The 26,842-nt window shown below is 45.0% G+C and overlaps 1 protein-coding gene and 1 long non-coding RNA gene across 3 annotated transcripts in view; one reads left to right on the forward strand and one right to left on the reverse strand.

Moving 5' to 3' along the window:
* The window catches only part of LOC146681684 (lysine-specific demethylase 6A-like), a 36,474-nt gene extending 22,845 nt beyond the window's left edge, over positions 1-13,629 (forward strand). The window contains exons 11-30 of one of the 2 annotated variants that reach the window (XM_085449139.1): positions 95-193; positions 343-562; positions 3,009-3,146; positions 5,005-5,136; positions 5,261-5,329; positions 5,422-5,529; positions 6,051-6,461; positions 6,853-7,706; positions 8,548-8,677; positions 8,781-8,886; positions 8,984-9,189; positions 9,274-9,335; positions 9,536-9,610; positions 9,908-10,056; positions 10,158-10,272; positions 10,363-10,550; positions 11,214-11,355; positions 11,434-11,560; positions 11,974-12,144; positions 12,351-13,629. In XM_085449139.1, coding sequence (XP_085305265.1) covers positions 95-193; positions 343-562; positions 3,009-3,146; positions 5,005-5,136; positions 5,261-5,329; positions 5,422-5,529; positions 6,051-6,461; positions 6,853-7,706; positions 8,548-8,677; positions 8,781-8,886; positions 8,984-9,189; positions 9,274-9,335; positions 9,536-9,610; positions 9,908-10,056; positions 10,158-10,272; positions 10,363-10,550; positions 11,214-11,355; positions 11,434-11,560; positions 11,974-12,144; positions 12,351-12,380 — 3,532 coding nt within the window. In that variant the 3' untranslated portion in view covers positions 12,381-13,629. The remainder of the gene's footprint in view (positions 1-94; positions 194-342; positions 563-3,008; positions 3,147-5,004; positions 5,137-5,260; positions 5,330-5,421; positions 5,530-6,050; positions 6,462-6,852; positions 7,707-8,547; positions 8,678-8,780; positions 8,887-8,983; positions 9,190-9,273; positions 9,336-9,535; positions 9,611-9,907; positions 10,057-10,157; positions 10,273-10,362; positions 10,551-11,213; positions 11,356-11,433; positions 11,561-11,973; positions 12,145-12,350) is intronic. The other variant, XM_085449140.1, reaches the window with a different exon arrangement.
* Positions 13,630-13,715: 86 nt separating this feature from the next.
* Positions 13,716-26,116, reverse strand: LOC146681685 (uncharacterized). The gene is made up of 2 exons (XR_014918142.1): positions 25,693-26,116; positions 13,716-16,851 (listed from the first exon to the last, which is right to left on the reverse strand). It is a non-coding gene; the product is annotated as an uncharacterized LOC146681685 (long non-coding RNA).
* Between the last annotated feature and the right edge of the window lie 726 nt (positions 26,117-26,842).

Below are 26,842 nucleotides of genomic sequence, written 5' to 3' on the forward strand. Positions count from 1 at the left end.
TACCCTTTAAGCATGTCAAAGGGTGGAATTTGTAAAGAGGAATGTATTTTTGGAATATTATTTCCATATCGTGACAGCCTTTGTCTTTCCACAGGTGCTACTCCAGTATTGGGAAAGTCCAGGATGCCTTCATGTCTTATCGGCAATCCATAGACAAATCAGAGGCCAATGCAGACACCTGGTGCTCAATAGGGTAACTTTTGTATTTAAAAGTAATCTATTACTTGTTTTCACAAAGAAAAATATTTAAAACCATTTTTTTCTGCATCATCATTATAATTTTTCTTCCCCCTTCTATCGTCATCCTCCCCTCCCTCTTCCCCCCTCTGCCCCTGTCCTCAGGGTGTTGTACCAGCAGCAGAACCAGCCCATGGACGCTCTGCAGGCGTACATCTGCGCCGTGCAGCTGGACCACAGCCACGCCGCTGCCTGGATGGACCTGGGCACGCTGTACGAGTCCTGCAACCAGCCGCACGACGCCATCAAGTGCTACATCAATGCCACTCGCAGCAAGGGCTGCACCAACACTGTTGCGCTAACCCACCGCATCAAATGCCTGCAGGTGGGTGGTGAGGAGGATATCATAGAAGAAGCAACCATGCAAAGGCTGTTTGGATGGGTATATGGCGTCAGCTGGATTATTTTGTTTGAAGAAAATTTAACAGAAGTGCAAAGATATTTGTCTAACAGCAACAGTGAGGTTTTCATAAACGGTTTTTCCCCAGGTTAGGCAGTCGAGTAGCTTTAATTGTAGCATGTTGAGATGAGAACGCTTACTGAAACTGCTGGTTGCGATTTCCTTCTTACAATTGCAGGATAAAGTTAGCGTTTTTACATTTTAGGGTCAAATCTGTGTTTCTGCATTGTGACATAAATATGATTTGATTTTCACACAATGCCTTTAAAGCAGATAAGCACATCCCAGTTTGCATATCTGTGAGGGGAGGGTGTCAAGTAACCTCGTGATTTCAGTCAGTGAGGTGGCAGTCAGGTGAGGTGGGGTGGCCTGATTTTATTTTCAAAACAGGAATCTGATCTTTACAACACGTCTTTGAGGAAGACAACTGTTGCACGAGGAACCAAGTTTTCTGAGAACCTTGCAAAAAGAGCTGTGGATGTTCAGCAGGCCAGAGGAGATTACATAACCATCTGAGAAGAGTTTGGATTCGACTGATCTGCAGTCAGACTGCTGTTGCCAGTAAAGAAGAATTATCCTCTATACTTCATAGTGTGGTTCCTGTGCAACCTGAATTATGTTCCCAGACTAACTTCTAAACAGGTTGAGCCTCCCATATTGGCTCATGTTCCTGAGTCCACTAACAGCAGAGCGCTGATTAACAGTAATATTAATGGCTGGCCTACAAGGAGAAAGCCACCGCTCTCCATAAAGCATACTGCTACCCATATGCAGTTTACTGATGATCACATGGGTGAGCCAGACAGCTGCTGGAACAATGTTTTGTGGACATAGGAGACTAAAATAAATTGTTTTGGTCAAAGAAAGGGAAACGGTGCATGAGACAGTGTGAAGCACGGCGGTGGTAGTATCATGATTTGATTCTGTTGTGATGTATATCGGCCAAGATGGCTTGTTCTTCCTGACACATCCATCCAAGCTTGGGGCCGGCTTGTGACCTCCTGAGGCTGGGTTTGTCTTCCTGTCTTATGCAAAGTCAAATAGAAATGCTGTAGAAGGGCCTGAGGAAGCTCACCAGCATCTTGATTACATTCTTTTTAATGAAATAGTTTAAATTTCCTCCAAGCTAAGCCAGACTGATCAAAAGGCGAAACCGTTAGCTGCAGTTATTGCTGTAAAAGTGGCTCACAGGCTGTTAAGAGCTAAGGCTCAGTGTTTCCCTCCTCACAGATATGCAATACTGGATCATCTGTATCGAGAAATGAATGGATGTCCAAGTTGAATGTTTTCACTTTTAAGGTATTTATGTGGAAATGAGGAGAATCTTTTTCCTGTAATTGTAAGTGCTCTGTGAATAAGCATCATTGGGCTTTATGTTTTTTTTCAACCAATCAAAAGACGTGTAACCTACTTTATCCCTGATTGAAGTTTGCTTTAATTTGTTGGAGCTGCTCTGGGGTTCACCGGAGTTGTTTGGCGTGGCTCATGCAGATAACGGGCAGAAAACAGTGCAGTGAACGCCACAGACACAAAATGATACCAGTGCAGGCTTCGTAGTAGGCTCCCTTTAGCATTAGTAGCCTCTCCCTTTTTCTGAACCTTCCTAATCCTAAAACTCCCTTGCACTTGGATAGCAACGCATGTGGTTTCTAAAGGGCTCTTCTCCAGTACCTTAATCTTCTTCTCTGCCTTTTGCTGTTCTTTACCATCCCTTTGAGGTTTAAATGAAATCATTCCTAAGGGATGCGATTAGACAAGCACAACAGAGACTTCGGAGGTCAAAGAATAAACCTGCTACACCCTTTGAGAAATAATTAGATCTCCTTTTTACGGATTTCGAGAACGATTGGCGCTAACGACAGCTGATGTTAGCTGAGCGAAGTGGCCCTCAGCCCTCCCGCAGATTTAAAACCTGGGCGACCCCACATCTCATGCGTTAATTTATTCATCTATGCTGTCATTTTTTTCTTTACATATGCATGAAGGAATGTTACATTACCACCCAGTTTACTATAGCATAATTTCATGGCATTAAGACAAGCTCCACTGGCTTGTTTTAATGGACACTGTAACTGTGTTTGGGATCACTGTTGCTGAATGTACCTCCTCATGTTGTTAATGACATGACTGTAGGGTTGAGTTAGCCAGACCAGTGCAAGTTGGCATAATCACTGTCAGATTCTCAACTTGGCTTCACTTGTTGTTTTATTTATTTATTTACTTATTTTTAACCTCTGCCAACTTACCATTGCTAATCATTTCTTTGTTTTGAGGTCATCGTTTTCAAAAAAAAAAGTAAAAAAAGAAAAAGCCTTGTATTTTATTATTTTTTTTATTTTTATTTTTTTCACGTCGTTCTCCATTCCCCTAGGCTCAGTTGAGTAACCCCCAGCTCAGTAGCCTACAGAGTAAAAGTAAAATGCTCCCTCTTATTGAGGAGGCATGGAGTCTGCCAATCCCAGCTGAGCTAACCTCCAGGCAGGGAGGCCTGAGCAGTGCACCACAGCAGGTGAGAGACCAGATAGAGCAACTTACCCCACCCACTCCTCCTTCCTCCCCTCTTCTTGCCTCCCCCCGCCTCCTACCTCCCCTCCCTTCCTCTGAGTCCAAACTCAGACACTTAGGCTCTCAAACACACACGCACACACCCGCAGGGCAGCACACACGCATGCACTGTCGTACATAACGATGGGTAACGCTTGAGCTCAATAACAAGGCGACCCCTCAAAATAAAAACGCCTTTATTTCTCTGCTGCCCTCACGATTGGAGACCTCGACTGCATTCCGAGTCTTCTTTTGTCGCAGCTTATCGCAATTGGCTACTGCTAGAAGCTCACGGGGTCACGGCCGCTTCACAGCAAAACCGAGCCAAGTGCTATCCATCCGCTGCACTCCCTTCTCCTTTTTTTCTTTTTTCTTTTCTTTGTTTTTTTTGGCCTCCAGCAGTCACATGGCTTCACCCATCACACTCAGTTTGATTCAAAAACCGAAAAAATCCGATAAATGATTTTTTTTCTCATTATTTTTCCTTTTCGATTTCTTCTTTTAATCCTTTTTTTCCTAAATCTAACCTGGTATTCGGGATTACACCCCACCCCTAGTCTCCTCCACCCCCCCTCCCTCGTCATGATCAGATTAAAGGGCTCTAATTAAAAGTAAAGTGGCTGTGTTTCTACTTCTCACACACACTTTGCCTCTTTCTTTTTTGTTTGATGCGTTCTCTTTTTTTGTTTTGTTTTTTCCCTGGTGGGGGCTTTTCTTCACCCTGCCTCGGTGTGATCGGTGAGGTCGTGCTGCCGTAGACTGTCCCCAGGCTTCCTATTGGCTCTGTTCGTCTTCCTCCTCCCCAATACTCCCTTTCCTCCCCTTCCCTCTTCATTAGCTGACCTAGGCACCTTGCAGTGTTTCACCTCCACTTCATTTAAACACGTCGGTCATGCAGTAGATAGCCGTAGCTCTGCTATGTCCGTGTTTGCGTGTGGTCGTCGTTGTCGGAATGTGTTGATCTCTTAGCAGCCGACGTGGCGACACTCGACTCGAGCGCGAATGAATTTGTTCGAAATTCTTCAGATGAGCCGATTTCATTGGGTCAGGTGTGACTTTATAGCCTGACGCTCAGTAATAGTGATGATAATGATATTAATAATAAACCGAAGCTGCGTTTTTGTCATCTGGCTTTGTTTTTAACGCAGCACGCTAAAACGATGGCTTGTTCCGCAGGCCGTACAGTCACATCTGGCTCATGAGCTTTCTCCAAACTAATATTAAAGGCTGTCAGTGTGTGAATGCTTTGTAACCTTTGGCTTCCAAGGTCGAGTTATGCCACTGTGTCCCTAAACAGCTGCTACTGCCTTGCAATGTCTCGCCAAACTTGGGAACATACTAAGTCTTTCCCATGAGGACAGTTGGAGCGCTGTAGATGCTGTTTGGTTGTAGCCTCTGTACGTGTTTTCCCAGCTTTCCTTTAAACAGGAAAGATAACCTGGAGGGTGTTGCTGTGATTTGACGCAACGCCTTTAGACACACAGGAATGTTTAGTTTTTTTTGTTTTGTTTTGTTTTTTTGCTTTCTGTCATTGAAGCTTTAACGCAGAATCACATTATTGCTCTCCCTTGTTTCTCTCTTTCCACAATCCCCATCTCCATGTCTCCATAACCACCTCTTTCCCTCTTCCTGTTCTTCCTGTTCCTCACGTACCCTTAACTTTTTTTCTTTTTCCACCATCTTCTTTCATGACTTTCTTTTCGTCTGGCTCTGCTCCAATCCTCTTTGTTTTACCCATCCATTTATATATCTTTTTTTTTCTTCTCCTTTGATTTGTTTCCCTTTTGCCTGCGCCTCTCCCTCCATTATCCCCCTCCCCACAGGCTTGTAAGCCCAATCACAGTGCAGAGGGCGGGGGCTCGGGTCAGTCTCTGCCTCCTCACGTGGGCTCGCTTGGCCAAGCGGACGACCAGTCCTGCCCAGCCAAGAGGAGGAAAGCCTCCGGTCCTGCCAAGGTAAATATGGCAGTTGTTTCCCTCGTAGTAAGCAGAGTTTACTCAGAACTGAACTGGGGTGGCAGAGGCGGTAATTCCAGTTTCATTCACCTTAATACAGCTTCTTTTTGTTTTTTCACCTCAGGGTGATTCATGGGCCAGTAATCCAGCACAGCCAGTCCCCAACTGGTACCTCTCACCACAGAAATTACAGGTTAGCAACATTTTCATCTATTTATCTTAAAAAAAAAGGTCATCATTATTTTTAGGTGTCACATGGTTCTCACTCTTTCTGTCTGTCTTCAGATGTTGGAACAGTTACGGAGTAATCGGGCCAACTTGAAGCCGCCGCAGCTCCAGATGTTGGAGCAGCTGGAGGCTCAGCTCGCCATAATGCAGCAGCACCAGCACCAGGTATTGAACAACTTCTAGCATATTCAAAGTGATGAACAGCATCGCTTTTCCCTTTTTGTCTTGAATTTATCCTATTAGTTTACAAGAACGCTGCAGAATAAACGTGAGAAATTCACAGCGAGGGTCGGGTGAATGTTTTGGGTTTAGATCAGCACTGACTCTGGTGCTTCTATAAACACGGTAGTTAAAGGCTTTAAACTGTGATGGCAGAGTAAATAAACTCACTAATCCAGAGTGGGTAAACACTGCCTGATCTCCAGCCCCACAGCATTATTCTTAAATCACTCTAACGGTGAGCTGTGGCATGTTGAGGCATTAACCCGTCGCATCTTGTGCCAAACCACACATCAGTGGTGGAAGGTTTCAACACTCAGAGGTGAATGTTTTTGTTTGTTTTTGTTTTCTCCTGGCTGCTTCCATGTTTGTCTCAGCTCACCCGTCTGGTTTTTCAGATGTGATAAATCACTCGCCGGCGATTATGATTGACAGTTTCAAAGTATTGTTTTATTTTTCTTTCACAGATGAGACAGAGCGCCTCAGGAGGTCAGGTGCGCCCATCTCTCCCCAACGGCCCCACTACCAACTCCCTCCCCTCCCCCAACCCCAGCCTGCACCCCATGCGGCCCCACCTGGGACCCCACCGGCCACCGTGTCCGCCTCAGCCACTGGCCAACGGGCCCGTGGGCTCCGCGCCGCACGGACACTTGGACCCGCTCCCCGCGGGTGACAGTAGTAACAGTAGTAGTAATAGTAGTAGTAGTAGTAGTAGTAATAATAATCAGCCAGGGCCCGCGCCCACAGGACCCAACGGAGACGTGCCTTACCTGCAACCTGCCGGCAGCGGCGGTGCAGCACTGCTACCTCACACCTGCACAAACACGCAAACACAGGACGCCATGCCGCGCCAGGCCCTGCACCTAAACTCCTCTCAGGTGAGACGCCTCACTGATGGGCTTTGTTCTCTTTTGTTTTTTATTCCAGCGCTGGTGACGGTGCCTGCTCTGCTCTCAGCTGCCGTGTTAAGTAATAGATAAAAGCGTGATTTAATCCACAGAGCTACGTTCATAAAAGCTGTCAGAAACCATTGACATTACTTACATTTTTATTCATTTTAATTTGTATTTTTATTGAATTCATTTTTTCTACGTCTGTTTTCTATTATTATTTTATACACATGTGACTGTGCATCCACATGGGCACATTTCTGGCTCTGACACAGAGCCTGTATAAAAGCCCAGCTTACACATCATAATTACAGCCACACGTGTCCATGGTTACTGCCTACGAGTGCACTTCCTAACAGCTGTGCTCTTTTTCCTTCAGGGGCTTCAGAAGGGGTCTGTTCCACATGGCTCCAGCAGTGAGGGGACCCTCTCTCACCCCGAGACCCCCAACTCCACCACCCTCGCGCACCCCAACAATCAGGTTGGACATTCCACTAATGCCCCGTCGCCGCGGCCTCATAACCACCTCCCATCCCCGCCCTCCCTCCCCCACTCCTCTACCTCAGGTGGAGCAGGACCCAGTGTGTCCGCTACCAAAGATGGCAACGCCACAGCCGCGTCCCTCGGCAACGGCAACTCTGTGGTCAAGACACCGTCGCCGCTGCCATCAGCTGATGGCAAAGCAGCGCAGGGGGACGGCCTAGCCAATCACATCCACTCGGATGGCGGCAAAGTGGTAGAAGGCGGCGACAAGCCGAGCCTTAGCGCAGACAATCCTAGGCTATCTGCCCTGCTGGCAGGGGGGAAGGGTCCAGAGGAGAGCGAGGGGCCGTCAGAAGGGACTGCGCCTGCGGCATCCACCACCTCGGATCCCCACAAGAAAATCAACAACATCCACCCGGCCGTCCTGCCCTCCACCCCCCACGCACAGGGCAGCTCAGCTGCCTCCTCGCCCATCTCTGCCATATCCACCGCCACACCTTCGCCCAAATCCTCAGAGCACACCCAGGCATGTGGCCACAGTCCTGCTGGCACCGCAGCCACTGCACCCGCCGTCAACGGCAACAGCAAAGGAGGTATTTCCGAGGACTCCCAGAGCCCGCTGAAGGCTGAGCCGCCTGCCGTCACCAGTCTCAAAGCTACGCCTCCGCACGGACACAGCTCCTCGTCGTCGTCATCGTCGTCTTCAATATCCATCTACCCCAGCTCCACAGACGTGCTGAAGGCCTGCAGGTGAGAAGCCTCATTGTTTTTCTTTCACATTATGGAGTCTTGCGGATGCACTCAGACAGCACGCTTCTTTCCTCTCGTCAGGAACGATCGCATTGGCGTTGTTGTTGTTGTTTTTTGGCGCATGCACAAAGAACACGCAGTCAGGCTGCGACAGGGGCTTTAAGTGCATTAGCAAAACACCAGTTTTCTGGCATCTTACAAACTGAGAGTGACTTAGAGCTGAGTATGTTCTGGCAAGAACAGCACTGAGTTAAGTGTGTTTGAGGTACTAATGGAAATGTGCAGCTGCTCCCGTGTAAATGAGAGAAAATGCGTGTGCCTCACTCAGCTAATTTAGTGCTGAAATGTAGCGTTTAAGGGTTTTCAATTATGTAACCTAATGTTTGGAACATGTCTGGAATGTTCTCCAAAGTCGTAGCAAAGTTTAAGACCATTTTTTTATTTGCTGCCTGTGCAGAATGAGAGCAGGATGGCCGGGCTGTGTGGGTTGTTTTGAGCATGTCTCCTCCCTGTGGAATTACAGTGTAACTGCAGTACTAACAGCAAATTATTATGTAACTGTCAACAACACCGAAGAAGGCTACTGGGCAGTCTTGTTGCCATGCAGATATTATTCAGTTAAACGGAGCCCTTCATGTGATTACAGACCTTCCATCAAGTGGAAATAAATGGTTTGAGGTTTTGTTTTTTGTTTTTTTTAGTTTACATTTTTTGTATTAAAATGTGCCATCACACCTTGCAAGGTTCTAATGATACCACTGATATTGCTGAGAAGGAATTTGAGAGAAGTGTTTGCATCACTGCTGTGGCTGAGGAGGTTTTGTGTGCTATGCATGTGCAGAAACCTGGGGAAGAACGGTCTGTCCAACAGCAGCATCCTCCTCGATAAGTGCCCCCCGCCACGCCTGCCACCTCCACCCTCACCAGCCCTGCCCAAAGACAAGCTCAACCCTCCCACACCTAGCATCTACGTGAGTATTAGCCATCAGCAAAATAAGTACATTTTAAATTTCTTCAGTTTTTAGCGCCCGAATTAAAAAAATAATTACTTTCTGTTTCCTGTGGCTGGACCAGCTGGAGAACAAGAGAGATGCTTTCTTCCCCCCGCTGCACCAGTTCTGCACAAACCCCTCCAACCCCGTCACTGTCATTCGAGGACTGGCTGGAGCTCTCAAACTGGGTAAATGGCTCCGTTACAAACGTGTGTGTGTGTGTATGTTTGCCGTCACAGAGATGATCGGAGCTTCATCTGTGTGCGGGTGTGTTTCTTCACGCAGACTTGGGTCTGTTTTCCACAAAGACGTTGGTCGAGGCCAATCCAGAGCACCTGGTGGAGGTCTGGACTCAGCTCTCCCAGCCCGCCGATGAGAACTGGGATCCGACCGGCACCAAGAAAATGTGGCGCTGTGAGAGCGCCCGCTCCCAAACCACCATCGCCAAATACGCCCAGTATCAGGCCGCCTCCTTCCAAGAGTCCCTGCGGGTCAGTTCCACTTTGCCTGTCACTTCAGAGAAGGATTCAGCTCGACTATAATCCTGAACTCACACTTTTTTGGTTTGTTTGCAGGAAGAGAATGAAAAGAAGGCACTAAAGGAGCCCTCAGACACAGAGCCAGCGTCAGCAGAGAGGTACCTATCAGCGTTCTTTAATAAAGACCCAGGTTTAATTATTTTGGCCCTGTTACAAAATCTCCAGGCTCTGATTTTTGTTCAGCTTTTCTCTGGTTTTCTGCAGAAACATAATGCAGAACATACTGAACATATTTTCTGCGAGTGATTATGGTCGTACTCTGTGTGTGGCTTATTGGGAATTCTCTGTGTGTCTTAAGTGCTGCCCGCAAAAGAAGGGGACCTTTGAAATACATCAAGTTTGGAACCAACATCGACGTGTCGGACGAACGGAAGTGAGTCTCATCTCAAAGTCTCATCTGCCTTTCATAGCTTGTCTCTCGAGAGTGTAACCCAGAAAAAACAGAGCTGCCTGTGTGAGAATCTGTTTGATTTCTTTGCTGTCCCTGAGTTAAAGTCTGAACTATTTGAGCAAATTTCAACCAAAAATAAGAGAACTGCTCATCTGAACCATGTTAAACTTGGCACTGTGGACACGTACGCAGCAGTACATCTGCCTTATTATTGTTGTTGTTATTAATACGATACTTTAAACAGTTTGAGTTAAGCACCGCTCTCGTCTCACCTGCCAGGTGGAAACAGCAGCTCCAGGAGCTCAGCAAACTCCCAGCCTTCGCTCGAGTGGTTTCCGCCGGCAACCTGCTCAGTCACGTGGGTCACACCATCATGGGTATGAACACAGTCCAGCTCTACATGAAGGTGCCTGGGAGCCGGATACCAGGTCAGCACACTAACAAGAAATTATGTCTAAAGTATTCATTTAGTTATTTATTTTTGAAGTGGTCAAAGAACATTTGTTCCCTCCCCCACCCCCCCACCCAGGTCATCAGGAACACAATAACTTCTGTGCCGTCAACATCAACATTGGACCAGGAGACTGTGAATGGTTTGCAGTACCGGAGCCCTACTGGGGAGTGATGAGCAACTTCTGTGAAAAGTAAGGAGCTCTTTATCTTTCTCCTCTCGTTCTCTCAGCTTATACGCACGCGCCTCCTAACCTCTCTTCTCAAACTCCTCCTTCCTCCAGGAACAACATCAACTTCCTGATGGGCTCGTGGTGGCCTAACCTGGAGGACTTGTACGAGGCCGACGTGCCCGTCTATCGCTTCATTCAGCGCCCGGGCGACTTGGTGTGGCTTAACACTGGCACAGTGCACTGGGTGCAGGCTATTGGCTGGTGCAATAACATCGCCTGGAACGTGGGACCTCTTACCGGTATGAAGTCATAGAGAGCATATTTTCTCTTAATAATAATAATAGTATTAGTAATAAACCTTTTTCACCCACAGTTATAGCTCAGAAGCACTGAGGTGTGATTGAAGGGTTCTGATCCACAGCCGGGTTGATTTTATTTTCGCCGCCAGAAGGAAAATCTAAAGCAGCCGTTACACTCCGCCAGAGTCCGCTGACAGAAAACGAGCAATTTTACCTCCAAAGCTGGAGTTTATGTACTCGTGTTTCTCCTATGAGATTAAAAATATAGAGGCTGGCGGCTTTGAAAACAGCTTTTAACCACTTTTAAACCCGTCGTTACCCTTGACTGAGGCAGGCCTCGTATTTCAGGCCATCTCTCTGCTAAACATCTGTTACTGGAAAAGTCTCTATTTGCTCATCAGCTGGGAGCCAAAGTTGAGAAGCATTCAGAATATGAATACATTTGTGATGCTCTGACCTTTCTCCGTAATGTTTCCCTGCTGATTTTTGCCCTTTTCAGCTGATTAACGAGCTGACTGCAGCGCAGTTTTAAATCCACGTAGTCTGTGTGACTGTTTATGCTTACGCTGACTGATGAAGGGCTCCTGGCTGTCGGCATCCCGTGCGTGTCTATGTCCAATAAAGTCCAGAATGTTCTCCTAAATCTTTAAACTGCTCTTTCAGCTCACCAGTACAAGCTGGCTGTGGAGCGATACGAGTGGAATAAGCTCCAGAGCGTCAAGTCCATGGTTCCCATGGTGCACCTCTCCTGGAACATGGCGCGCAACATTAAAGTGTCCGACCACAAGCTGTTCGAGATGATCAAGTAAGTCGCGGGGGCTTCTGCGGCTTCTTTTTTTCCTTTCTTTTCCACCCATCGCTGACGCCTCTGTTCCCGTCACAGGTACTGCTTGCTGCGGACGCTGAAGCAGTGCCAGTGGGTGAAGGAAGCCTTGGCGGCAGCCGGCAAGGAAACGGTGCTGAGGCCGAGGACCAGGGACGAGCCGGCCCACTACTGCACCATCTGTGAGGTCAGTGAACAACACCGGGAACATTGCAGCACCAGGGGTGTGAATTTTAACAGGATGTCACATTTTTCTGGCTTTGCAGCTTTTTCGAGTGAAAGATAATAGTCGTCGGCGCAATCGTTCCCACTCACATCCTGAATATTACTCTGCACCCTGGATTGTTAGATTAGAGAAGTTTAGTCCCTTAACTGTGTGTTTCACGTGTGAATTATAAGCATGTGGCTCAGGTAGGTAGAGCAGGTCGTCTGCTAATCAAAAGGATGATAGAAGAGGATCATACTTTCAGCTGCTTTTTTAGAAAAGCTTTCCATTAAGCGTCTTTTGTCAATTGCTGTGATAATCGCAGACAGTTGCAAGAGAAACTCAGCCTGTGGATTTAGTTTTGTAACGCGTGTTTTTGTGTGTGTGATCCACAGGTGGAAGTGTTCAACCTGCTGTTTGTGCGCCGCGAGCTCCTGTCCAAGAAGCAGTGCGTGGTCCACTGCCAGGATTGTGCCCGAAAAGGCAGCGCCGCACTGGACGACTTCGTGGTGCTGGAGCAGTACAGGATGGAGGACATGATGCAGGTCTACGACCAGTTCACATTAGTAAGTCGTTAGATTTGTCAGTGCCCCAAAGCTCATATCACTACTATTTACACACAACCGATAAGTGCCATCTTATTTGCCGATAGCTGGCCAGCAGGGCCGATATTAGCCCATATGAAACATCAGCAGTGGCAGGAACTCACTGCAGAGGATTTGAACTTGAGGAATAATCGCTCTGTACCATCTCTCCTTCTCTCTCTGCGCAGGCCCCTCCTCTTCATTCATCTTCGTCTTGACATTAGGCGACTCTTCTTCTGCTGTGGAGCCATGAAGCCCATTTACAGGAACTTGTACTGAGATCTAAAAAAACTGAAAGAACAAACATACACGGACCATTTCTGATATTCAGGAAAGCCAAGGCCGACTCTACCCGACCCCCTCATCACCACCACCACCACCCACCCTCTCTGCCGCCCCTTCTGTATGGCTGGTCTCCATAGCGACGGCTGGAGGCTGAGGCGGCGGAGCGTGTCTGTCTATGCAACCCCTGTACAAAGAGCCCGGCGGAGGGCCTTCCACAAGAGGGCGCCACACCGAGCTCCATAACGGGACTCTTGTTTTCTCTCTTTCCCTCCTCCTCCTGTTCTCCGCCTTGCCAGGCCACCCACCCACCTCTCCTCCCTCCCCACTCCTCCTCTAGAGACAATGGCTCAGCCCTGTTTTAATTGAGGACTTAATCAGATGATCGGGAACAGGGAGGGGAAGGTGGGGTGGGGGGCGGGGACAAGGGGCAGGGGTGTTTTGTAGATACTTGTTAACTCTCCCAACTGGCAACACCACCCGTAAAAGACTACTGACTTGACAACCCGTCTTTCTCTCTCTTTGTTTCTTTCTCCTTGTTTTCTATTCCGATGACTGGGTGATTTTTTTTTTTCTTTTTTTTCTTTTTGTGGAGGGGGGTAGAACTTCCCCCTCCAAAAAAAAAATTTCTTCAGTCCACCCTCCTCCTTCTTCTCCCCCTTTAAGGAGCACTAGCCTAACTGGTCTTTTTCTATGGTAGATAGTAACTTTAAGAGTTTGGAAAAGCAGAATCCTCCCTACCTGACCCCCACCCACCAAAAAAATAAAATTAAAAAAATTTGTAATGTGAAGAATTTAGGTGAATTTAGGTTCTCCCCCCTCTCCCCCCCCCCCCCTTTTTTTTTTTTCTTTTGTTCACAGCTTTTATGTATTTTATCTTCGTCTCGTTCTTTTCAAAGCTTTGATGTTTTTGTTTCTTAGGTTTAACAAAAAAATAAACAAAAAAAATAGGGAAAAAAACTTACTAGCCAAGTCACAAAGAAAATGGGTTGCACATAGACTTATGGAATTAAGTTTAATTTGTGATTTTGTTTTGTTTGTTTTTTTGTTTTATGTTTCTAATCTTGATGTAAATTTACACTATTTATAAATACATATTTATTGCTTGAAAATATTTGTTGATGGAATGCTGTTATTTTTTCCAGAGTACCTGCCATTAAATTTGAAGGAGTTTTGTCATTTTAACACGACTCCTTTTACATTTTATATATATATAAATATAAATATATATATATATAAATAAATTGCTTAGCAAGCGTTGTACAGAAACGGACATTTAAAATTGTTTTATTGTTTGAAGAATGTTTTATGATGAGTCAATAAACACAAAGTTGACAAATTATCTGCAGTTTTCTTGTTTTGTTTTTTGTTTTTGTTGTTTTTTGGCTTCCTGGAACATACAAAGCACATTCGTATACATTCAGTAGGAGTAAAAATACATGAAACAATGCAGGTGTTGGGTGGAGGCCTGAAACCCAGCAGACAATGTAGCTGTAGACTGACACACACAGATTCCTACACTGTATGCCAGGTTCAGAACTTAACCAGGTTCTCAGAATTTCTCTTACTTTTATTCGAGAAACAAACTCTACAGTCCCCGCATGGCCTCGGATCAACTCCGCCTGAGGCTTTTTTCCACCCAGTGGGTGGTTATTCGAGACACTTCTTAGAAATTTAAAAGGTGCGTAGTAGAGGAGATCACAGGAAAAGGGTGTAAGCTACACAGAAAACTCAAACAGGAAATAATACACTAATCCTGCTGATAAGGAATTTCAAATGCCAGTGGGAAAAAAAAGAAGAAGAGCAAAATATATTAAAAATCACCTAAAGATTGTATTCAGAATAAGGCGGCTGTCAGCAGAGACCCAGTAGCCAGATGTAGCTGCTGCCAGCCCCACAGGATCTACACTGACTACTGAGCAACCGCTGGGTGCCCTGCGGCTCTGCAGCTCCGTCTGGAGCCAAAACTGGAGCCACTGTTCAGCCGAGAGAGGAAATGATGAGGAGGGGAAACGACTTCAAGCTGCTTCAGACTGCTGCGGATGTAATGCAGGTGAGGATGTGGATACAGTTTGTAATGACATAGTCACACGCCAATAAATTAAAAAAACAAGAGAAAACACTTTTTTTTTTTTTTTTAACATAGTGCTCCAACACAAAGTCCTTGAAAATGAGAGGTACATACACTTGAACATGCTCATTTTACATAGAAGCAGAGCCACTAACAATGCTGCAACAGGCAGACACCCTTTTCCCGCTTGCACCTTCACCCTGCCAATTTCCTCTGTTGACAACGTGCAAAAAGGTTGTTTGCAGGAGTCTATTTTCCACATAAGATCCTTTGGTAGTGCAACAACCCTTTTTACACTCCCTGCAACAGCGAGGAAGTCGTTTTTGGTGTTCGTGTCTTCCGATGTGTTTTAATTTAACCGAGCCACTGTGGGTAAATCACTGAAAACGTCCCAGACCACTTAGTCTCTTTTCTTCTGTACAGACTTGTTTCATTGTCTAATCTTTTTTTTTTTTCTTAATTACTTGATCATATTGGATGTTATATAACCACCAGTGACATGGAAAAATGTGTATTCCCTGGCTGATTGGCAGTGGTTCCTGGAGGTTGCTGGCTATTGCTGGGCAATATTGGTTGCAAAGAAGGTGCTGCACCAAAAACCTCCCAGTGATAGCCACGGTCACTGGAGTTTTTCCGACTTTTGTCTGCACATACTGGCTAACTATTAGCCTGAGCGGTAGAAAAACTAAAAAAAGCAAGATGCAAACTGAAAATGCAGAAGGTCTGCCAACTTTTACTTTGAAGGCAGACGGTCTTCATTTAAGGTTTTTGTTGCACTTTTTTTTCACACTTCTGCTACAGGTTGGAGAGCAGCTGGCCAGTGTTTGTAAGTCCATCACTTCCATTCAAACTATGACTGCCTTAATGTGCTAGGGGCCAGAGCAGTCACAAGCTTTTGCCAAACAGCTGGGGAATACACATTGTTTTCTAGCGACCGTTGGTCTGTAGGCCTGCGTTACTGGGGACTTTAGCAATCAATTTCCCAGCGACTGCTGTAAAGTTTGCTTTGCAACTGTAGGTTGCCAGATGGTCACTGACTGGTCTCTAGACCTGAGTGACCGGGGCCTGATTCACTATATTCTAAAGTGAGTATTGACTGTCAAACGTGCAAACTGTCTAGCGCAAAAATTCATAGTTCCCTTTAGGATGAATCCTATAGATTTGACATTTCATCAAGCAGCAGCATTTCCTATTTAGCAAGTTCTACTTTACATGGTAAATTATTGACATCTGTATAACGTCCTTCATGTTGAAATCTACTAAAGGAAGTCAGTACCTATTGACTTCTATTTTACAATGCCCAACTGTACAGAAGAAATTAACGTGTTTATACCTTGGGACAAAAGCACTTTTGGAAGTTTTTGCTAATTTTTGACTGACAGGTGGAAGCCGGTGATAGATAGTATAAAAGATGGATGTAGCCACTGTGATGCCAGGTACTGGTTTCTAAAGTCCCGCGTTGAAGCCTCAAGATGAGTATTTTTACCGTCTCCATCTTGTGGCGAAACGGGATGGGACTCGCTGTGAAACTGCTTGCTTATTGGCTAACAAATCTCAATCTCTTAGCAAATGAGCACAGCCTGAATAAAACTCAATTCTGAAATGCAAAATACGATCTAAGCATCAAAGTGTTTAGAGGTCACATCAGCAGAAATTAATTGCTACATGTAGCTGTAGCTGCTAGTTCTATGCTAGGCTTCACTTTAGTTAATCTGCATCAAAACTGGGCCTCTTAACCTGTTTGGGCCGTTGATGCTTTTTTATATATTGTTAAATTCTGCTAACAGACCATCCACGAAGCTGGCTCTAGTGTTGGTGGGTGAAATTCTAGCTCTTTATTAGTCTGTTACTTAGTACTGATTAGCAGTTTTATAGATATATTTTGCTAACTTAGCACTCCATCTTCTTATCTTATTTTCATTACTGCTAGGTACACAAAAATGAAATGGTGTCAGCCTTGAAGCTAAAGTTGAACCTTCGAAAAGGGGTTTCACAAACCAGTGAATGACATCACAGCAGATACGTCTGTATTTTAAATATTGAACGTATGTTAGCATTTGGCTATAGGGGTTGCTGTGTCTGAAAGAACAATGGTTCAGGTACATGTGGGAAAAGAGTTAAAGTTCCTTCTTTGTCTCGCTTTTTTTTTTTTTTTTTTTTGCTTTTTAAGCAGCACACAGTTCCTCTGCACCCACGCTGAAAACAAGATGGCCGACTGAGCCCGCTCAGACTGGTTGTCGGTGTCCATCTTGACTGCCACAGATGGACACTGGAAGACTTCACGCCTCCTTTTCTCTGGAGAGTCGACTCTTCTGTTTGACAGTCTGACAGGAGGCCTGGAAATAAAAAAAGATGTCTGGGTGAGAACGGCAACCGTGGCAAGAGGACAGTTTTATACTATTGTTTGTTTCATACTCAAACAACGGCAAATATTTAAAGCAGCAGCAGGTAAAAAGTGGTGCTTATACGTGCTGTATGTATTTTGGACAGTGTAGTACAGTGTGCCTCTCTGAAACATTTTCACTCGACACCCACAAACTATTATTCTGGCGGAGGCGCACAGGAACAAAACCAAGTGTGGGCTGAAATTCGTGATTCTAGGAAACAAGATGCCAGCTGTAATGTCAGTTAAGAAGACAGAGACTTCCTGTTGGCTGTTTGACACGACGAGGGAGGAAATGTCAGTTTTGTGCTACAAGGTTAAAATTAAAAAGTGTAGGGGGAGGAAAGGGTGTGGGGGGCTGAGGGTTTTTCTTTTTTACTCTACTTCGCCTCCATTCATCCTTCTGCTCCCCCCCCGCCCCCCCCACACACACTTTTCCTTAACATATGGTATGGTTAAGTACACTAAACTGTAACTATTCGCTCTCATTTCCCTATATATACTACCCTACAGGAATTCCACATAGCCTGGACCACCAACCAACCCCCTCAACCCACCCCCTGCTAGTGGTCCTCAAATCCTGCCTACCTAACAATGTCTCCCTGTGTCACAGCAGGGGATAAAGAAAGCGGGAGAGATTTAAATTAGCGGAGTGATCGATATCCCCTCCGTCCCTACCCCTTCCCACTCCCACCCTGTTTTACCTTCCTCTCTGCCCTCTCTGGCATTTCCGCTTTAGTGAGAAACAGACAGGTGGCCCTGACTGCTAATTTTAAACAGGCCGATTGTCTGCTTGTGTTTCCCACAGCTATGTATAGATGCCAGCAATAAACCAAGTAGGTCAGTGTGTGACACACACACACACACACACACACACACACACACACACACACACACACAAACAGGGCCCCGACCTCTAAAAATGTGTGACTTGTCCATTCATCCACTCCCACTTCTGTTGCAAAATTATCCTTCCTGATTGGCTGTCGTTGTCAGCCAATGGCAGAGCTTCCTGCTGCCCATTCATAAAACCCAGGGTCATTGAAGATAATGTGGTATGAAGGCATGTGCGAAGGAGGAGAAGCAAGCCCACTTTTTCTTTTTTTTTGAACTTTAGCGTCATGGAGTGCAACCACGTTTTTGATGTGAGAGCTTGACGTTACTTAAATGCAGATTACAGAAAAACAACAAAGCAGGTTTAGTAAATGCGAGCTCGATCTGGAAACAGTGCAAGCGGCGAGTAGATTTGAAATTTGTGCAGCTCTGTGTCAAATTCAGACCTTTAAATGAAAAATGGCCGACTGCAGCCTTGACACAAAAGCATCACATTCCTTTCTGTTTAATAAGTAATGAATGGTGGGCCTCTCAGACCCCGATACCCCCCCCCCCCCTTGTTTTCTCAGGTTCTCACTCTCTCAATCCCCTTCCATGCCTCATATTTTACTCAAAAGCTTTTTTTTCACTTTACTTCTTTTCCTTGCTCCTCCTGTTTTTCTGACTTGTTTCATAGTAACCATCCCCTTACCCCCCTCCTGAGAGCTGCACATATATATATAGAAAAGTGTGACTGTGTCAAAGTGACTCACTTTGCGCGCAGCTTAATGTGTGACATCCAAGGCTCATAGCTGTGAGGGGTGAGGGAGCCAGATGAAACATTCCCATTCAATTAAGAGCACCTCATGTTTTAGGCTAATCAGCTGGTAATACTGACTGGAAACTGTTGCTTTTGATATTTGTTTTTTTAAGATCAGGACACTGAGATTTCCTCGCTAAACATTATGAAGATTAATCTCTTTGATTTGTGTCCTGTCTGCCGGAGGTTTCTTCCTGTTAAAAGGGAGTTTTTCCTTCCCTCTGTCGCCAAAGTGCTTGCTCTAAGGGAGTTGTCTGATTATTGGGGTTTACTCTGTTTTATTGTAGGGTCCCTGCAATATAAGCGACTTGAGGCGACTGGTGTTGTGATTTGTGGTTATATAAAAAAAACTGAAATGAAGTGAACTGCAAGAACCCACAAGAACTGCAAAAATCTGTATAGACCTCAGAGTTTCACGACTGCCCATGAATCTGTTTGCACACAAAACCCCCCAAATATTTGCAGGAATATTGGGTTACCATAGTGAGTTGGCACTTGGAAGTAGCAGGTTTGCAGGTCCTGTTTAAAGGGATCTTTTTGGGGGTGAACGTCACGCCAAATGGCACTCAAAGCACTGTAAGAAATCCGGTGTGTATTTCCAGAAATATGGACGTAGTGATTCAAACAAATTTAGCTTGGTGTGAGCAGTTTCATCCCCTAACCAAAAGTAGCAGCTAGCTGACATTGCAGCTCAGCTGAGAAGGGAAGTGGGGGACGCCATTCATGTTTCTTTCCGGTTAGGATCCCTGGTTTGAGACTGGGAGGAGATCGTTAGTGTCCCCTTATTCAACTTATCCCGAGCCCAGCTAAACGGGAGGGTTGTGTCAGTGAGTGTATCCTGTGTAAAACAAAACAAAACAAAAATCTGTGCCAAGCCAAACACGCAGATCCATCTGCTGTGAAAGTGAGCAGCTGAAAGTACCCCACATTCATAAGGCATCTTACATCAACACTTTCTATATGGATAAACTCATTTTGTGGTGAAATGTCCCTTTAGCACTATTTCAAATTAAACTGCCTGCAGATAAATAGCAGCCATGTACATGATTACTCTTAACTCTTATATCTACTTGATCAAATGTAAAATCAGTGCATGTCAGTGACGACAGACTGATACTGTTATAAAACGCAAGCATGAAAAAAACATAAAATCTTTATGTTCGAAGCCACCGAGATGAAACGTAAACCGTGGCCTCCATCAAATGAAGAGATGCGAGGCATGTTTGTGACGGGCTATCCAAGATAACAAAAAATACCAGGAAAAAAAATCGAGGCGCTACCCATTGCCATGGAAACGGAGAGTAATTAGCACAGAGTGCTGTTCAGAGAAAAGCGGAGAGGAAGAGGGAGCATGATTTTGTCTGTGTGGGATGTTGGCCTGTTTTCAAGAGATGGGGAATGAGAGGAGGATGAGGAGGACATGAAGCAGCCTCCGCGCTGCAGGTTTCAGGTGTCCTTGCAGGCCGGAAAGGGGGGGGGGGGGGGGCAAACTTTCACTGCTTAATTTGATTAAGAAATCATCAGTTGGCGTTTTTGGAGGAAAGATCTGGGCAGATTTTCTCACTGCTGCTCTATCCAGCACCCCCCACACCCCCTCCTCCCTTCCTTTCCTGAAGCCTCGCTGCATGTTTATACAGAGACTGCGAGTGGAAAGCTGGGTTCAGCTGTTGATCTGGCTCATGCTGCTTACAGTCCCCCATGTACTACGGATGTGTCTGTCCATCTGTTGGTCACGTGACGTTCAGTCTCACTAATGTGATTTCTGACAAAGAGGGAGCGCGACTTTGTTTCCCAGCGCTGGATATCAAAGGCTGAGCCACCAAAGTCAGCGCACTCCTTGGGCTGGCTGTGTTGACTTTTCAAAGCATGAGTAATGTTTGATATTTAACGTCGACGTCACTGAAACGGCAGGACGTTTTGATGTAGAAAACCATTCTTTTGCATCGAATTTTGAACGTATGTTTAATAGTCGCTTTTAAATCAAGAGTCAGAAATGATGGATTGGAAGTGTGGGAAAGTCTTGGAACGACCCCACTGATAATCCAGGAGCGGTGACGCGTCCTGTCACCGATTGGCCCTGGGCTTCCTCACATCAATCATACCACATGACACATTTCCTTGCATAACCTTCATTACTGAACTTTTATTTATAAAGTTGACTCAGGACGCTGCTGTTTATCCCAAATGTCCCTCAGATTCATGCATTTTCACTCAGTGGCCTGCATTTTCTAGGTTTAGTGCCTTGCTCAAGGACCGTGAGTTGACCCCTTGGGGTTGCAACAGGATTGCCCCCCATGCAGAGCAGCTCTACCAGCCAGCAGCAGCTCTAATCTAAATCTGATCTTTAACTAGACGATGCTTTATAAGTGCATTTCTCATCCAGGTTGGAAAAACACCCACACAGTTGGTACACAATTTACTGCCGTTCTTCAACAACTCCTCAATCACCCTCCTCTCTGCAGCAGCTAATGGCAGCCAGGAGCCCACGAGCGCGTATATGCTAAGAACAATTATGCAGATGTGTGCTAAAACCACTTTGGTGGTATAATCCAACAATCAGTCCATTATAGTAATTGTCGTTAGCGAGTGGGCGATTATGGCTTCGACAGAGACGCTGAAGAACAGCCAGCCAGAGCTCTGCTGGTTTTATGCAAATTTGGCAGGCTCCATTTAATATGTCAGATGTAATGTGGCTGTATTTCTAAAATTCTGACGTTTGAACCGGCCTCGGAGAGAGTCTGTGTGTGTGTGTGCGAGACCACCTGTGGGTTCGTAGGCAGACGTTAACGGTAAAAGGAAAATTGATTGAAATAATGAACCAGGCTGCTTTTCAAAGGGACCGTGTTCGAATTATCAGAAAGGGGAGGGGTCAGATTGGAGGACGGTTATGGATTTTTATTATTTTTATTTTTATTTTTAAGGAGCAAAGGGTCTTTAAACTTCCCAAGTACTGCAGCACAAGTGTAGCTGCTGGAAAACAGTTACATCACATGCTTTTTGCCTACGTCATGACCCGCTACGATGCATGAAGCAGGCAAAAAGCTTGTGATGTAACCCTGCTCATGTCCTGCCCTGCAACTAAATGCAATTTCAAGGTGTTTTATTTGAAATTACAATGTCATTACATTTACCTAAAAATCCTTAAAGGTAGGTCCAATAGAATAAGGTGTTAACAAGCAAAGTTTTTACAAGAAACAAAGTAAGTAGTGTGTAAGTAATTTGAATTTGTACGTAATTTTCTGGTAATTTAGCGGAAAACAAAAAAGTATTTTCCCTCATTTTATATTGTAAATATGCTGTACTTTTTGGGGCACGGGCTGTATGGTAGGGTGACTTGACCATGCCCATCTTTCTTTTTCTTCGTTATTTAATAATCATTACATTGATGTGCATGAATGATTTTCTATTATTCAGTCGGCCTTTTTATTTCACTCACGCTGTACATTACTTACCTAATTTTCTGTAAAATACCCAGAAGTTGGGCAAGGTTATGACACTTCATAATACGGCCGTCGCCTCCAACAGTACAGCATGCTTGAGATGTTGTTTGTTTTTCTGCTAACTTATGAGGAAATTACGCATTACTTAAAATGACTTAAAGTATAATTACTTGTTTCCTGTAAAAACCTGATTTGTTACCCTACTAACTCTAAGTATTTTAAATAAGTAAATTACATTGTAATTTCAAACAAAATACACTGAAATTCCATTTAATTACAGGTGAATTACACCCTAAGTCATTGGCTGTTTTATGAATTGTTACCTTGTGTCTTTGTGACAGGCTTTCCTATCCAGAAAAGCTACACTGTATCACCAATGTATCCTTTAAGAGGAAACCCTTAAATAAGGCTTGTTACAGCTAGCAAGAACTGAATACGATTTCTCTAAGTGGTCATTTTAAGCCAGGAATTCCCCATAATTTTAAACATATCAGACATTTATCAAACAGAGTTTACCTTAAAGTTAACAAGTTCTCAATGCAATTCTACAAATAAAATCAGGTTTTGTCTTATTAAAAATCTCCAAAGGAGTCATTTTTACACATTCTCTAAATCATTTGACTCAGCTAAACATCTGAGGTAAACTCATTAACATTATTATTATTATTATTATTATTATTATTATTATTATCGACATTTGTAGTTCTCCTGCACTCATACGTGCTGAGGTCATCTGACTCGCTTTGTCCAGTTGTAACGCATCAGCTGGGAGCTTAGGGGTGTCATGTGAGGAGGCAGCATGTCAGCAGCAGCAATAATGTGGTTACCGTAAAAAGGAAGGCAAGGAATGTATCCTAAATTCAACCCCGGTCCTCCTCCTCCCTTTCAGTCATGGGTTCTCCGCTGGGTAATCGCATACCAAAAACACAAGAATTTCCCCCTCTCTCCTCTCCAGGCAGGGGCTACCCCCCTCCCTTCCCTCTTTAGTGTAAAGCGTGATGAATTTCACCCGGAACAAACCGGGAACTTTATGTGTTTAAGAGTTTTTTCTTTCTTTTTTGTTTTCTTTCGTTTTTTGTGGTTTGAAATAAACTAAATATAGAGACGAGCATACTTAGTAATAGGAAATGAATAATATGATATATATTTAGTAATACCAAAAATAAGTCCAAACATGTCATTATTCATATTAACTCAATAGGCGACTTGATTAATTGATAGTAGAATGGCTGAATTATTTTATTTATTAATTAAGCTGTAAAGTAATTTCAAAGCAAACATATAGAATTAACTATATTATAATCTTATTTATAAGCATAAATACGGTATATATAATGTACTGACAGCCAATATGGGAAAGGAAAAAAAATGATATGATATGATATGATATGGGTAAATATTGCGAGTTTGTGCGGCTCTTATTCTGAAACTCGCAACCGGATTTGCGTGCCTTGGTGTCAGAGTTTTGACAGCGGTGGCATCGGTTCTGAGAGCGGCTTTGAGAGCGGTTTCCAAACTGCACTTAATGTGAAAAATAGAGAGAAAACGCCGGGCGCATTCCTGAGACTCAGAGACATCCATGCCCGACCGACACAGACACAACTTGTAGTCTGTGTGTGTGCATGTGCAGGCGTGTGCGCCCGCGCACGAACCGTGCGTCTCTGCGTGGGTGGAGAGCTTGGAGACCACACACTTTGCGCATTGCCCCCCCCCCATCCCCCCCAACACACACACACTCGCAGGACCGAGTACCACACTTGGCACTCAAAGTAACTAAACATTCAAGTTGACAAAAAGAAAAACACAACTTGAATGTTGAGCAGCACTTAAGATATGTCTTTGGGTTTTTTAAAAAAGTGCGTAAAAATGCCCCTCTGTTTTTTTTTTGTTAACCAAGTGGTGAGACTGAAATGTGCTCCATGGAGAAGCCCCGCATGGCCAAAAGCAGAGCACAGCCGAGGTGATGAGGTGGGCTTTGGTCAGCGTGAGCGTTCACTTGAGGAAACCGGTGTTAAATAATAACAATAAATAACATTAATAACAATAACAACAACAAGAGCACGGTATTGTTTTCACGGTTTCCCGTCCGATCACACTCCGCGTTGCGCAATCTGCATGGATAAAGCTGTGAACGGAATGGTGCCGACAAACGAGAGAGAGAGTGAAAGAAAGTCTATTAAAGTTGCTTTTCTCCAGCACGGGCTGAGGCAGCAGCAGCAACACTAACGGCCGGCGAAAGTTGTTGTGCCTTCCCCGGAGATAGAAAGCGTCGTTATGAAAAGTGGCTCCACTTACCGTGGCTGGCTCTGCTGGCCGCATGTCCCCATGAGAACACTGTGCGTGTGTGCACAAGACGCATGCCGATACTAGCGGTCGGAAGCGCAGCGCGACACGTCAACGCGTGCTGCTTCCCATATCATAAAAGAGGAGGAGGGGTAGTGGTGGTGCTGGGGGGTCTTCAGCTGCTGCCTTGGTGGTGCACTAACTGGGGTCCGGGGAAGTCTGGGTTTGGGGTCCGATGTAGAAGAATATATATATATATATATATATATATATATATATATATATATATATATATATATATATATATATATATTGCGCAACAAGCCACAAGTGGCTGTGGATTAAAGAGTTGCCTTAAATCAATGTCCTTGCCTTAAAGGTTGGTCTCTACATCCACCAGGCTGTTATTGAAGCCGAGCCAGGACTTCTTATGAGAATTTCTGAATTTCAGGGGGGGGGTTGGAAAGCATGTGACTACCAAGAACTCCAAAGCAGAGTCTTTAGGGAAAAAAATTGTGCATTTACCTCGCACAAGTTGTACAATAAACTAATTTGAAGCCTTCATGAGTGCAGATCTCTGGTGCGTGGTTCTATTATTTTATTTAATTAATTATTTCAATTTCAATTATTGGCCACTTAACAATAGTTCAGCCAATCAGCGGTCAAGAAGCAGACCTAGTGCTTCAGAAATACATATTCACTGACATCCTGTTTTTTACTACGTTTTTTTATTGAACATTTTGGATTAACCCCGCCCCCCCAAAAAAATAAAATCTCAGAATCGTAGATGCAGGTGTGAATGGTGTTCTGTCACCTGATGATTCACTGCTTAATCTCTCATTTTACAAGACTGCAGGCATTGCTAGATCACTTATCCTTCTTATGGGGGGAAAAAAGAGGATCCCTCTTTTTGTGTCTCGGGACTGAGTTGCTACAGGACTCGTGGCTCATCCCTTTTGTTTCATGGATAATGTGCCACATGGGCATTTAAGTAACCAGTGCATGCATTTTCAGTCTTTCCTACTGTATGCAGCAGTATATCATTTCATTAACCCCCCTCCCCCCAGCAGAACTCATCTTTACCAAGCCTGTTGGTGATGTTCCCACCCTGCACTCAGCCTGAATGAATCCTGCAGCAGTGATGCCAGTCCGGTGGCACGCTGCTGTTTTTAATTGAAGAGCTAACAAGAGTGAATGGTGTCATCTGCAGAGGAAGGAAGCCTGGGAGATTTGTACTCCTGCTGCTGCTGCTGCTGCTGCACTGTGAAGCCAAACGACTGGCATCTCTCATCTCACACACACACTCTCACTCTCTCTGCAGCAGCGACTCCACACCGAAGCACGGGCAGCACGAGACACACACAGGCATACAAATGGGCACCCAGGCTGTATGCGCACGTACATCACACTGAGGAACACAGAAACATCAAGCGCTTACCTATGAGCTCCATCCAGACTGTTAAAGCCCGGGGCAACCCCCACCACCCCTCCCCTTCGCTCAGACGCAGTCATCTGCCTCTGTTAGTCTTCTTCTCCTCCTCATCTCTACCTCTTCACTCACTTTCTTCTTCTCCTTCCTATCTATCTCTCTCTCGCTCTCGAGGTGTTCCCCCTGTGCAGCTCTCCTTGGCTGTTTCTCTCTGTCTCTGCTCGCTGCATCCTTCCCTCTCTCTCTCTGCTCTCCACCAGTCTCTACACGGATCTTTTAAGTCTACCAACCTCTTCACTGATCAATGGACAGCCAGCGAAGCAAGCCCTGCTGCCTCCACCTCCCCCAGCTTTGTGCGTGCATGCATGTGTGTGTGTGTTTGTGTGTGCGTTTCGCTGCAAGGAGAGGAGGCTTCCAACCCACACACCACTCTCCAGAGCTCTCAGCCTCCACACTGCCTCATCAGTTGACCACTCTACACCCCTACGCATCAATTGCGTGCATGTGCGTGTGCACGCCTACACACAGCAGGACCATTAAAAGCTTACATTTTAGTGTCACCTGAAGTAGATTTTTGGTGGTGGCGGTGGGGGAGTGTGTATGTCTTAAGAAGGGCAGTAAGGTATCCTCAGCAAAGAGCTCCGAACACCTGTGACTCATCTCGATTCCCACAGAGCAGCCTTTAATGGGTGCAGATACATCCATCGCTTCCAGAAACCAGGTGGATTTTCAGTTCAAAAGGTACCTGCAGGCCATCTGGGCAATTCTGGTGAGCGGCTAATCTTGTTAGGATGTTCTCAGTGTAACTAAACACAACAGAAATACCCTCATTTGCTCATTTTTTTGAGGAGGGGGTTTGAAAATTTACCCAAGATGCGCAGAGAAAAAAAATCGAAATGTTCCCAATTTCGAAGAGTTTCTAGAATTTTTTAAAAAAAAAAAAAGTCTGATTTAGGGGGGGAAAGGAAGGCGGCTCAAGCCATTTTTGATATTAAGAGAATCTGAGCAACCTGCACTGCAACAGGGTTATAAATAGTGATCTAAATTCATCCTGCGCTGACTGCCATGTGAGGCGGAGAAGCCATCGGATGAGAATAAATGCAAGTGATCCAGTGGCGGCCTCACGAGGGGGTTAAATCTAATAACAGCAGAGCAATGG

Source organism: Copadichromis virginalis, linkage group LG23 (assembly GCF_057382275.1).
Source record: "Copadichromis virginalis isolate Kocher_CV1m ecotype Utaka linkage group LG23, C_Virginalis_male_GT1.1, whole genome shotgun sequence".
Lineage (NCBI taxonomy): Eukaryota > Metazoa > Chordata > Actinopteri > Cichliformes > Cichlidae > Copadichromis > Copadichromis virginalis.